General features: G+C 34.0%; 1 protein-coding gene across 1 annotated transcript in view; it reads right to left on the bottom strand.

The window, feature by feature from the left end:
• Nucleotides 1-166, bottom strand: part of LOC109353829 (putative uncharacterized protein DDB_G0277255) — a 5,867-nt gene extending 5,701 nt beyond the window's left edge. The window contains exon 1 of the mRNA XM_019596191.1: nt 4-166. Coding sequence (XP_019451736.1) covers nt 4-166 — 163 coding nt within the window. The remainder of the gene's footprint in view (nt 1-3) is intronic.

Here is a 13,778-nt window from a genome sequence, read left to right as displayed (position 1 = left end):
CACCGTTACCTACAAGTCGGGCTTTATGCCTCTCAAAAGAACCATCATATTTTTCTTTATGCCTAAAAATCCACATAGAACGAATAACATTAGCATCAGGTGGACGGGGCACTAAATCCCACGTCTTATTTTGAATAAGAGCATTGTATTCATCATCCATAGCCATTTTCCAATTCGGGTCTTTTAGTGCTAACACAGGATTACGAGGGAGAGAAGATTTTGGGACTGTGGTGTGGAGATTGATGTATTTTTGGTTGGGTTTAAAAATGCCATGTTGGCTCATCGTAACAGGTTTGTTGTTAGTACTAACGGTAGGTTGGGAAATAATAGAAAATGGTATATTTGGCGGAGTAGATGTGGAAGGCAGAGTTTGGTTCGGTTGAGAGGTGGGTTGGTTTGAGGTAGGTATTTCAGTTTGGTTTGTTTGATTAGGTTGGGGCCGAAGCGCGGGGGGAGTTGGGACCGGTCCTAGTTGAGCAGGTGGTTGAGAGTTTTGTTGAGTGATGTTTGGTGTCCTTGGACCTGGGCTAGTTTATGTGATAAGGTGATTTATGTAAGGTGACACGTCATTATCAAAAAATTGATAATTGTTTTGATTAAGAGTGTGCAGCTTTGAAAAAGGAAATTCTGATTCATCAAATATGACATGGCGACAAACAATGATTTTATTAAGGGATAGGTCATAGCATTTGTACCCACGATGATTTGAAGGATATCCTAAGAAGACACACGGGGTGGAACGAGATTGGAGTTTATTTATAGTGGTTGATGGAAAGAGAGGGTAACATAAACAACCGAAGACTCGTAGATGGGTATAGGATGGATCTTTTTGAAAAAGAATTATAAGAGGTGATTGATATTTCAACTTTTTATTTGGTAAAATATTCAGTAGATAAGTTGCCATTTGAAGAGCATGGTGCCAAAAATTTGGCGATAAAGAAGCATGAATTAGTAAAGTCCGAATTATATTATTGATAGAACAGATTTTTCGTTCAGATTTGCCATTTTGAGAAGAAGTATGAGGACACGAGAAATGAAATTCCATTTGTGTTACAGAGTTTTTGAAAGGGGCCATTGACATATTCTCGACCATTGTCACACTGAATATTTTTAACTTCCCGATGAAATTGAGTTTTAATATATGCTCTTAAAGTTTCAAAAGTTGGAAAAACTTGTGATTTGCGTGAAATCGGGAAAGTCCACAAAAAATTCGAATAGTCATCCAAATAGAGCACATAATATTTATGATCAGAAGTACTCAATACGGGAGATATCCATACATCACTATGTAATATATCAAAGGGCATAAAAGTGGAGTTATGTGAGTCAATAAAAGGTATTTTAACATGTTTACCAAGAGGACAAGAATGACAGAAGGTTGAATTTATTTTGGAATTAGGAATACAGTTAATCAATTTATTCTTGCAAAGAGAATCTAAAATAGATGCTCCAGGATGACCCAAACGGTCGTGCCAAACAGAAATGGATAAAGCTGCAAACTCGGAAGGAAAAACAGTCTTATTTTTTGTGATGTTGGTGATAGGATATAGCTGGCCTTGACTCTCACATCTCATTAGGACCATCCCCGTCTGAAAATCCTTCACAGAAAAACCGAACGGATCAAATTCAATAGAAACATGGTTATCGGTAGTGAATTTTCAAACGGAAATTAAATTTTATTCTCTTTGTAGATGTCGTGTGAGATGTTGCTCCAGTGTCCATATACCAAGATGGGTCAGACGGAGCACGATGTAGAGTGTGAAGAGCCGCTTCAATATCTGTTAGGCTTGGTTCAGTGGCAGTAAAAGCAGCAGGTTGGGGTTTTGGTCCAAGAATACCAGATTGTTGATATTTTGGGCCAGCATTGGTTTTAGTCCAATACGATGAGTAAGGGCATGGAGGAGGAGCCCAAGGGTATTGTTGCCATTGTTGTTGCCAAGGAAATTGTTGATGCCATTGAGGATACTGACCACGTCCACCACCGCCGTAGTTCTGAGATCCACCCGAACCACCGCCGTCGGTGTAACTACGACCACCTCTATCGGAGTTCTTCCCATTGTTACCGCGGTTACTGTTTCTACCCTGATTGTTGTTATTGCCGCGATTGTTGTTGTTGTTGTTGTTTAGAGAGTGTCGCACAGGATTGGCAGGAGAGGCAAAGGAAGATGAGTTTGCATCTTCTGATTTCATGAGTAAGGCTGTCGGAGATGATTGGTTGCCGGATTCGCGTGCAACTCGTTGAATCATGGTGGATTCTTCTAATTCCAACCGGGATTTCGCCGTTTCAAACGTCGGCAAGGGATCTTGTTGCTGGATGTATGTAACGAATCATGCATATGAATCTGTCAGTCCAGAAATCATCTTCAACACAAGACGAGTGTTGTTGACGGGAGAATCAACATTGGCGAGTTGATCTGCGAGGAGTTTCAGGCGATTGCAATATGCTTTTGTTGACGGGAAATCTTCCAAGTGCGTGTTGGCGAATTGATGCTCGAGGTGGACTACTCTCGAATGCTTGTTGTCTTTAAACATAGTCGTAATTCGGTTCCAACAGCTTTCAGCGGTGTCGTTAAGCACCGGGATGGAGCTGAGAATATCCTAGGTAACAGTGGCATACATCCACTGCAGAACAACCGCGTCGAGACGGTTCCAGAGGTTGGGATCATTGGTCTTTGTTTGTGCAACTCTTTGTCGGGTTGCTTCATCAGTGGGAGGGATTATATGATCAAGTACATTGTGAACACGCGCTTGAACCTGAAACAAGACAGACCAAGAAAGATAGAGACTTGAATCATTGTCCAACGTGATGGGAATGATGGTTTTCACGTTGGTTATTGCAAAGGCAGAGTGAAATTTAGGAGGAGAGGTTTCATCAGGTGAAGGTATGGTGAAAGAAAGAAGGTTTGTTTGGAGTGGAAGAATAAGGATTCAAGATGCGATGACTACAATTTGGTATGGATCAAACCTAGCTGATACCATATAGGAAAATATTTCCATGTCTGTTATTGATTATCAACATGTAATATATACAGGAATTACAAATCCATAATTGGAAAACTAATCATGCCTAATTATGCCTAATCAATGTAAATATTCTTTTACTTTTATCTCATTAGTGTACAATATTTATTCCAAATATAGAATGTATGCGGTCATGTTCTGTCATTTGTGTTAGACTTTATCTTGCTTAAAGTGTGGTATTCAAGATTCAATTGAAATTTAACTACATATTAGTTGCTAATTTGTTATTTATTTATATTATGCCTAACATGTTAGTGCATATAAGTAACATAATCTATTGCACTTGGTAAGTTCAAAGGTGAGACTCTACAATAACAAATGGTTGCTTATGTCTTGAATCAAGTTAAACATAAACACGATGCATAAATTATTTTTTACTCAAATAAACTATAGTTTGATTGTGTGTGTAACTATCACTTATGGTTAATCTATATTAATTTTTTGGTAGTTTGTGGAGCAAACAAGCATGAAAAGCAAGGGATTCAACTTAAAATTCAATTATTGGTGATTGGATAATAAAAAATTATAGAGATTGCTAATCCATCCAAGAGTGAATAATAATCTCAATTTATTCTTAAAATAAATGAAATCAGAGAAGATGATTCTAACTAATATTCTACTGGGCCGAACCGTTAAAAGGCCCAAATACTAGATTCAATTCACCTACTTGTGTTTGTGAAGCTGTATCTCCCTATTTGCAAAGACCATTTGTCCTAATTTATTGTTCTGGTCCAATAAATCACTTAATTAAAATGAAGAATTCTAAAAATATAAAAATAATATTTTATATTACTTAGAGAAAGTTAATTGATTAGAAATATGTGGACATAATCATTTTGGGTTAATGCTATTAGCTTTCTTGATGTCTATTCATGGGTTAAATGCTTATATTTTTATATGTTTCAGATATGTTGATTGAGCCAACTCTTTGGGAACAAGTCATGTGAGTGTTACAGGAAAGAAGTAAACAGAGAATTTTCAACATGAGATTGGGTGGCTGCTTTGCCTTTTCATCACATCTCTATAATTTTTTAATTTTATGAAGAATTTATAATTACATCTTAAACTTACAAATGTTAAAAGATATATGATTACGATTTGATTCTACATTGGCAATGGGATTATTTTCATAATAAATAATTTTATTAGTTCTCACCCCAATCCTATTAGTAGAAATTAATTCTACATGCACATTTCTGAATATCAAAGCCTCTAATTGTGGTATAAAGATTTTATGTTTTAAAAAATTTTATGTCTTCATGTTCCAAGTTAATTAAATTCTACTGAGTAATAAAAAAATAATTTTTATTTGTATGATATTTTTTTTAATTATGTAACACGTTTTAATGAACACAAATGAGACACACAAAAAATGATAAGTAATCTTCCTTCTTAATTGCTGCTTCACATAGTCTAAGGTTAAGAAAGCACGGTTCATGGTTGCAACTTGGAAGAGATGGTTGTCTACAATAGAACGTTCTACTTGAGGACAATGGCTCTATAGCTTTTTAATATTTATACATTCATTATTAATATATCATTTATTACATCATTCATTATTTATATATTAATTATTATTATCTCTTTAAAAAATAATACACAATATGGATAATAGATCATGACTATGTAAAACTTGACATTATCTTTGATTCTTTATATATGCATAAAACTTATTATAACATGAGGATTATTTGAAAAAACTTTTCAGAGTTGTATGAATGATTCAAAATATTATGTGTTAATTAACTTATAAGTTTTGTGAAAAATAATTTTGGACTAGCTATGCAACTATGACTAGTTCTTGATTGTGACGCTCTTGATTCATTTTGGCATATGGAAATTGAAAAATATGTAGAGTATAGAAATTAATCAGAGGTATTTAATTACTTAAATTATATTTTAAGACATAAACCTGACATATTTAAAAGATTGATTCCACACATACGTTCGTTTAAAAACTTGTTTTATTGTGAAAATTTAAATAGACAAACATATTTGTCTTGAAATGTATCAATCTATATTAACAATAGGCCTACTTGATTTACATATTTTTTATTTTATGTTCGAGTTTTACGTGTCATTATAGTTTTAATTTTTTTAATATAAATATGAATATATTAAGTATGTGTATATGTTATGCTGAATAGGCTCTTTACATGGATTAATTCATAGAATGGAAAGTTAAACAACTAAGTAAGAAATTTTGGCATGATCTACTTATTAAAAGGTCAGCCTAACCTTATCTATTATATATATAGAGGTGTTAAAATGGGTTACCTGAACGTGTTCGGGCTAAACTAGACTAAGCTAAAAAACCCAGACATAATTTATGCATATCAAATTGGAACTCAAATTCGCCCTAAGTAGTTACGGGTTGTGACTGGTCGGCCCGCATAACACTAAAAAATATTTATTTAAATTTTAATATGTATCATATTAATGTATAATTTTTATACCGCGTAAACCATGTGAAGAGCACCAGGATAATATATGATTCTTAATTTCTTACTATATTTTAGATTCTCATCTCAAAATTTAAACTTTAGCAACCAAATGTCATATCAAAACCTGAAAAGTTAATTATTGTACTCAACTTCAATTCATCTAAATTACAAACTAATAACTTCATCAAAAATTGTCCAAGATATTCTGAAAATGAGATTAAATCTTTGCACGTTATATTTTTAAGAAAATGTTTTTTTTTGTTTTTCACATATATCCTCGTACTGGAGACAATTATGTTCGAGCTGAAAACATCCATATACATGTGTATTTAATATCCATCTTCACTTCTTATATCTCAAAAATAACAAAGAGGAATACAATTGTTATACATTATTGTGTTAAATGATGTTGTGCTAGGCAACATTTTCCTTAAATGTTACTCAATCCATGTGTAACTATTTGAAGAAGTGATTGTGTTTCAGTGAATTGGTTCAATTAATTAAGATTCAATACGTGAATTATGAACATGTGGTTTCAAATCCTTGTATTTTATTCTACCTTTTCCCATTTCCTTTTTTCTGTATAAAACCTTCTATAAACCTCTACTTTGGATAAATATAAAAGGGAAATAATTATGCAAACTTGAAAGTTTTATCTTCATTATTTTTTATTCAAAGTTCATAACATAATGTTTATTATATATTTTTTATCATAAGTTATTTTGTAAGATAATTTTTACCTAAGGTTTATTACCAAGGCAAAGGTCCCAAAAAAGATTAGAAAAATAAGGAAAAATGGGTAGTCCAAACCTGCTCAGGTAAGCCTGTTGGGTTTGGGCTCCCTTCCTATATGGAGAAAGACTCAGTTAGGCAAAGCTCACTTGTCCCACTTAATTTAATAGACAGGGGTCATATGTGGCAAGTGGGTGTAGGCAATTTATGCAAAAATAGGCAATTGAAAAGTGTGAGAGAATATAAGAAAACTCAACCCGCAGGAACTCCGAGCAGCCGTGTGAAACTCGCAATTGCGTCTTCGTTCACCGTTGGATCGGGCTAGAAGGTTCACAACTTATAGTAATTCATTCTTAATGGTTGGATCGGTAAGACGACGTCCGAGGTGGTAGAAATCAAGCTGTTACAGCAGCTGTGTTTCTGGTTTTTTCTAGTTTTTCTTGTTCTCATTTTCAAGCTTGTTACTCTGTTGTATGTCGTGTTGTTGAGCATGTTTTGTGCTGTATTTTGGAGACACTCTTGTATTCCTATTTTGATTATAGTGAAGCTTGATTGACTGGCTTGTGCCCTTGGTTTTACTTCTCACTTTGGGAAGGTTTTCCACGTTAAAATTTCGGTGTCCCTTGTGTGTTACTGCATTATTTGATATTGCTTCTCATAGATTCTAGAAAGTTAGGGAAAATATTATCCTCTGCATATACTTTGTTAGAGTTTATTTTGTTATTATGTTGAATTTTCCATCAGAGTGACATCAGAGCTCTTTGGGGTTTGAGGTTATTTGACTTGCTTGAATGATGGAGGCAAATACACGTAGAATGATATATTTAAATGACACTAACTATCACTTGTGGAAAGGAAAAATGAAAGATTTATTATTTTTGAAGAATTTGCATATTCATGTGTTTGCTACTAAGAAGCCAAAGTTCTAGTCTGATGAAGATAAGTTTTCAACATCAACAAGTTTATGGTTTCATTCGGTAATATTTAGAAGACAATGTCTATAATCACATTGCTAATGAGGAAAATGCAAAATATTTATGGAAGAAAATTGAATCCTTGTATGCTTCTAAATCAGGGAATAATAAATTATACTTGTTGAATTCCTTGATGAATTTGAGGTACAAGGAGGGAGCTTCTATATCAGATCACTTGAATGATTTTCAAGGGGTCCTTGATCAATTATCAGGAATGGGTATCAAGTTTGATGATGAAGTGTTGGGACTATGACTACTGAATACTCTACCAGATTCTTGGGAAACATTTCGAGTTTCAATTACAAATTCAGCCTCTGATGATATTATCTCTTTAGAGAGTATAAAAGGAAGTATTCTTAATGAGGAGATGAAAAGGAAGGCACATGGTACTTCATCTCATTCTGAGGTGTTTGTCACTGAAAACAAGGAGAGAAGTCATAGAAAGGAACCGAAAGATGATAGAGAAAAGGGCAGAAGTAAGTCCAAGTCCAGATACAAGAATGTGGAATGTCACTATTGTCACAAAGTAGGTCACATACAGAAGAATTGTTTTCAATGGAAAATGGAGAATAAAGATAAGAAGGGCAAACAGAATGAGAAGAATCATGGTGATGATGATCGTGTTACTACTGCTACTTGTGATGATCTTATTATTCTTCATGACTGTGATTTGGTTAATCTTGTATCAGATGAGAGTATGTGGATAATTGATAGTGGTGCTACACTGCATATTACACCAAGGAATGAGTTCTTCAAATCTTACACTTATGATGGTGTGTCAAAGGTAGTTGGTATTGGTGATATTTGTTTGCATACCAACATGAGAATGCAGTTGTTGCTGAGAGGAGTTAAACATGCTCCAGACTTTCGTTTCAATTTCATCTCTGTGCATATGTTTGACGATGGTGGTTATGATAATCACTTTGGTTCTGGAAATGGAAACTCACTAGAGGCAACTTGGTTGTGGCCAGAGGGTAGAAATTTTTTAAATTGTATTAGACAAAAACTTTGGTTGCTAAAGAGATTGTGAATGCCATGGATATGGAAGCTTCTTTGTGGCACCGCAGACTCAGCCATATCAGTGAAAAAGGGTTGAATTATTTAGCTAAAAAGGATGTACTTCCAAGATTGAAGAATGCAGAGTTGGAAAAATATTCGCATTGTATGACTGGTAAGCAGATCAGAGTATCCTTTAAGAAGCATCCCCCTTCAAGGAAGTCAAAGTTGCTTGAATTGGTGTATTCTGATGTTTATGGTCCATTGAAGGTAAAGTCATTTGGTGGTGCACTTTACTTTGTTACTTTTATTGATGATTGTTCAAGGAAGCTTTGGGTCTATGCTTTGAAGACAAATGACCAAGTGCTTGAAAAGTTCAAACAATTCCATGTTTTGGTTGAGAGACATTCTAGTAAGAAGCTGAAATGCATTCGTACGGTGGTGAGTATTATGGACCGTTTGATATTTACTGCAAGCAGTAAGGTATTAGACATGAAAAGACTCCTCCTAAGACTCCTCAGCTTAATGGCTTAGCGGAGAGGATGAACAGAACTTTGGTTGAAAGAGTTAGGTGCATACTTTATGAAGCAAAATTACCTAAACATTTATGGGGTGAAGCTTTGTATACGACAATGCATGTTATTAATCTTAGTCATGCAGTTGCTCTGAATTCTGAGGTGCCAGACAAGATTTGGTTTGGCAAAAATGACAGGTATGATCATTGTGAGTCTTCGGTTGTCAAACATATGTGCATGTTCCAAAGGATGAAAGGTCCAAGTTGGATGCGAAGACAAGGCAATGCATCTTTATCGGTTATGGTGAAGATGAATTTGGCTACAGGTTATATGATGATCCTATTGAGAAAAAGGTTGTTAGAAGTCGTGATGTGAAGTTCATGGAAGATCAAACCATTGGAGACATTGATAAGATGAAGAAGACTACACCCGAGGAAGATAGTAGATTGTCTGATATTGATCCATTTTGGACACCTATACATGATTTGGATATAGTTGGGAATAACATTCAAAATGGTAAGCAACATGATTATGTTGGTGATCAACAGCTTGGAGATGATTTAGATTTTCCCATTGATATTGGTGAGGATGAACATGAGATGTCACAAGATGAGAATATTGGTGATGCTTCTGAACCACCTCAAGTTCAACTTCGGATGTCTAATAGGCAGAGGAACCCATCTATTAGGTACCCTTCTGATGACTATGTTGCTGTGACAGATGGAGAAGAACCTGAATATTATCATGAAGCCATGGAGAATGAAGAAAAGAAGAAGTGGTTGGATGCAATTCAAGAGGAAATGAAGTCCTTGCATGATAATCACACTTTTGATTTGGTCAAATTACCAAAAGGGAAGAAAGTTTTGGAAAACATGTGGATTTATAGGGTGAAGCAAGAAAGTAATTCTACATCTCCAAGGTATAAAGCTAGATTGGTGGTTAAATGTTTCAGAAAGAGAAAATGGTATTGATTTCAGTGAGATTTTTTCTCATGTGGTGAAGATGTCATCCATTAGAATTGTATTGAGTTTGGCTGCTACTCTTGATTTGGAGGTAGAGCAAATGGATGTAAAAACTGATTTCCTTCATGGTGATTTGAAAGAAGAGATTTATATGAACAACCTTATGGTTTTCTTGTAAAAGGGAAAGAAGACTACGTGTGTAGGCTGAGAAAGAGTCTATATGGTTTGAAGTAGGCTCCACGATAATGGTACAAGAAGTTTGAGTCTGTTATGTGTGAGCAAGGCTACAAGAAAACTATTTCTGATCATTGTGTCTTCATTTGAAAGTTTATTGATGGTGATTTTATCATCATGTTATTGTATGTTGATGACATGCTTATTGTTGGGAAAAATATTTCCATGATTGACAGGTTAAAGAAGCAACTAGGCAAGTTATTTGCCATGAAAGACATGGGAGCTGCTAAACAGATTCTTGGTATAAGAATCATGCGAGATATGCAAGAAAAAAAACTTTGGCTGTCACAGGAACACTATATTAAGAGAGTGTTACAGAAGTTCCACATGGAAAATGCTAAGGCGGTAAGCACTCCTCTTGCTACTCATTTTAAGTTGAGTGTTAAACAGTGTCCTTCAAATGAAGCTGAAAAATTAGATATGCAACGAGTTCCTTATGCATCTGTTGTGGGAAGTTTGATGTGTGAAATAGTGTGTATAAGACTAGATATTGCACATGTTGTTAGTACAGTTAGTAGATTTCTGTCAAATCCACGTAGAGAGCATTGGAATGCTGTGAAATGGATTTTGAGGTATCTTTGTGGTACTGCTAGTCTGAGGCTTTGGTTTTTTAGGTGATAAACCTACTCTTGTGGGCTATACTGATTCTGGTATGACTGGAGACATTGATTCCAGAAAGTCTACTTCAGGTTACTTGATTAAGTTTGCAGGGGGAGCTGTGGCATGGCAATCCAGGTTGCAAAAGTGTGTTGCATTGTCCACTACTGAGGCAGGGTTCATTGCCATTACAGAAGCATGCAAATAGTTGCTTTGGGTGAAAAAATTCTTGCAAGAGCTTGGTTTTGTCCAAGACAAATACTTGTTATTTTGTGATAGTCAAAATGCCATTCATCTTGGGAAGAATTCAACTTTTCATTCTAGGTCCAAACACATTGATGTGAGGTATCATTGGATACATAATATTTTGGATGATAGGTTGTTGGAATTTGCTAAGGTTCATCAGATGATAATGGTGTTGATATGTGACTAAGGCTGTATCAAGGTGTAAGTTTGAAACTTGTTGTGAGATCGCTTGTTTGGCGATTCTCTCCACATAGTTGTGAGGGAGAGATATGTTGGACTTGAGCTCCTTCCTATGTGGAGAAAGACCCAGATGGGAAAATCTCACTTGTCTCACTTAATCTAATAGATAGGGGTCAGATGTGGCAAGTGGGTGTAGGCAATTTATGCAAAAAGAGGCAATTGAAAAATGTGAGAGAAGATAAGAAAAATTAACCCGCAGGAACTCCAAGCAGTCGTGGGAAACTTGCGACTGCGTCGTCATTCACCGTTGGATCGGGCTAAAATTTGGACATTAGGTTCACAACTTATAGTACTTCATTATGAACGGTTGGATCGGTGAGAAGACGTCCGAGGTGGTAGAAATCGAGCTGTTACAGCATCTGTGTTTCTGGTTTTTTCTGGTTTTTCTTGTTCTCATTTTCAAGTTTGTTGCTCTGTGTTGTATGTCGTATTGTTGAGCACGTTTGGTGCTATATTTTGAAGACACTCTTGTATTCCTATTTTGATTATAGTGGAGCTTGATTGACTGGCTTGTGCCCGTGGTTTTACTTCTCACTTTGGGAAGGTTTTCCACGTTAAAATTTTGGTGTCCCTTGTGTGTTACTGCATTATTGGATATTGTCCCTCATAGATTCTAGTATGTTAGTGAAATTATTATCTGCTGCATATACTCTGTTAGGGTTTACATTGTTATTGTGTTGAATTTCTCATCAAAGCCCGATCCGAGTCTAGTTTTAATATAACTCGGTCGTTCCGGGCTAAAAAGCCTGGGTTCAATAAAAAATGTGTAATATCATACCCAAACCCTATATATTTTCGGGATTTGGTGGGACGGCCCGACCATGTCAACTCATTTTGACACCTCTAATTATATGGATGATAATCTCGATCTAACATATTTGTGCTCATAATATAGAACAAATTTTCAATATTATATCACATTTGTTCTATATCTTTTAACATATAAGGTTATACACATAATTTAATAAATTAATAACTAATATAAAATTTTGATAAAATTTGATTAAAATAAAATTTAATATATATGGAAGATGAATTAAAAAGATAGAGAAATAGAAGGTGAAAATGAATAATAAATATGGTTACAATTGAAGAGTAAATTATAAAAATATATTAGATTCTAAAAAAATTAAAAAAAAGTTATATAATATAAAAATATTAAAACGGGGGATTAGATATGTCCAATCTTATTAATCTTTCATATTCATTTTATTGGGGAACATCAATCTCCTAAATTTGAAGAGTCAAGAAAAGTCCAAAAACAAGAATAGGGCCTCACAAATGATTAAGCTCTGCTGTCACAATTATCCACCATTCAACACAACCTTCCCAATTTCTCAACCTCCAACTATTATTCCATCACGTGTCCCTCAATCAATGGTCCCCAACTTTCTGGAAACTACAACATTAATGACTCAATAGTAATATAAATTTTATGACTATATATGAATGATTAAAATTAAAAGATAACTATTGATCACATGATCACTTTTCTTAATCTTAATCATATGAACCGAGTCGATTATTTATCATCCCTATTATTAAATAATAAAGTGCTATAAAAATATAAAAACAACTTTACTTTTATTTAAAATAATAAGATGATATTTTTATTGGTAAACATACAAACAAAAACCTTTTTCCAATATGGGATCTTTCAACATTTTCCTTCTTCTCAAATTCAAACATATTTCACTCTCTTTACTAGACGTGGTGGTCGTTTCCACCTAAGTTGTTTCAACCTCTAAATCTTACTTACATCATTAACACCTCACATAGTGTCTCATACGCACGTGGAAGAATTAGCAGCCTTGGACGGTGAAGCCACATCATTGGTCGGTGGCCAAATAGCAACATAACAATCTTGTAATAATTGTTCATAAGTTATAATATCCCTACATCAAATATCAACCTCAATCCATTTGGATATTTGAAATAAATACAATCTAGATAATTAAAGATATCAAATCAGTTATATTTTAAAAAGCAGATATTTGGCACCTATTCTATGGATTCATTCTTCACATGATCTCCAAAGATTTTGTTTTTGGAGAATGATATCAAGAGTTAGTTTAAAAAGTAAATTCAAAATAAAATTAAGAAGGACTATATTAACAATTGTCCTTAATAAATACAAATAAAGTAACTTAATGTTAGAAATTTAAATCCAACACTTTTTGATATAAAAAATATTCTTTCCTATGTAAAACCACTTCTTTTGCTTTCTAAAAAAATATCTTAGAAACACTTGTTAATATTCTCCTATAAAAAATTAACACAATTATTTATAACTTATTGGCCACAAGAAGATACTCTTAAGTTATATTCCTATAACAAATGTATAAGCAAATAGAAGTTGCGAACATCCGGTTCAACCTTCTACGTACTTACATAATTCTACAACTTATATTAGATGAAATTAATTAGTGATCTTCTTAATCTTATATTGGTGCATTTATTTTTCTAATCTAAATTTTTACTAAAAAGTGTATTGAAGAAATGTAAAAGAAAGTGTGTTGTTATCCCTTATCATAAATATCACTGGTTTTCCTATAGTTTTTCCTTATGTGTCTACATTTTTACTCATCTGAATTTAATTCACTATCATTGAGATATTACTTTATTTATTTAAACTTTAATCTTTAAGTTTTATTTTCAAATACTAGCGTTTAAATAGGGACGGACTACAAGACATTTGATGCAAGAATCATATAAGTAGGTTGGGAAATGTATATTTCTAATTATTGTTTAAAAAATATATATGTCAATTTTTATAATAAAAATAATAATATTGCATTTGCTCCCTTTGAGTCTGTC

Source organism: Lupinus angustifolius, chromosome LG08 (assembly GCF_001865875.1).
Source record: "Lupinus angustifolius cultivar Tanjil chromosome LG08, LupAngTanjil_v1.0, whole genome shotgun sequence".
In the NCBI taxonomy this organism is placed as follows: domain Eukaryota; kingdom Viridiplantae; phylum Streptophyta; class Magnoliopsida; order Fabales; family Fabaceae; genus Lupinus; species Lupinus angustifolius.
This window is presented reverse-complemented; position numbering and strand designations above follow the sequence as displayed.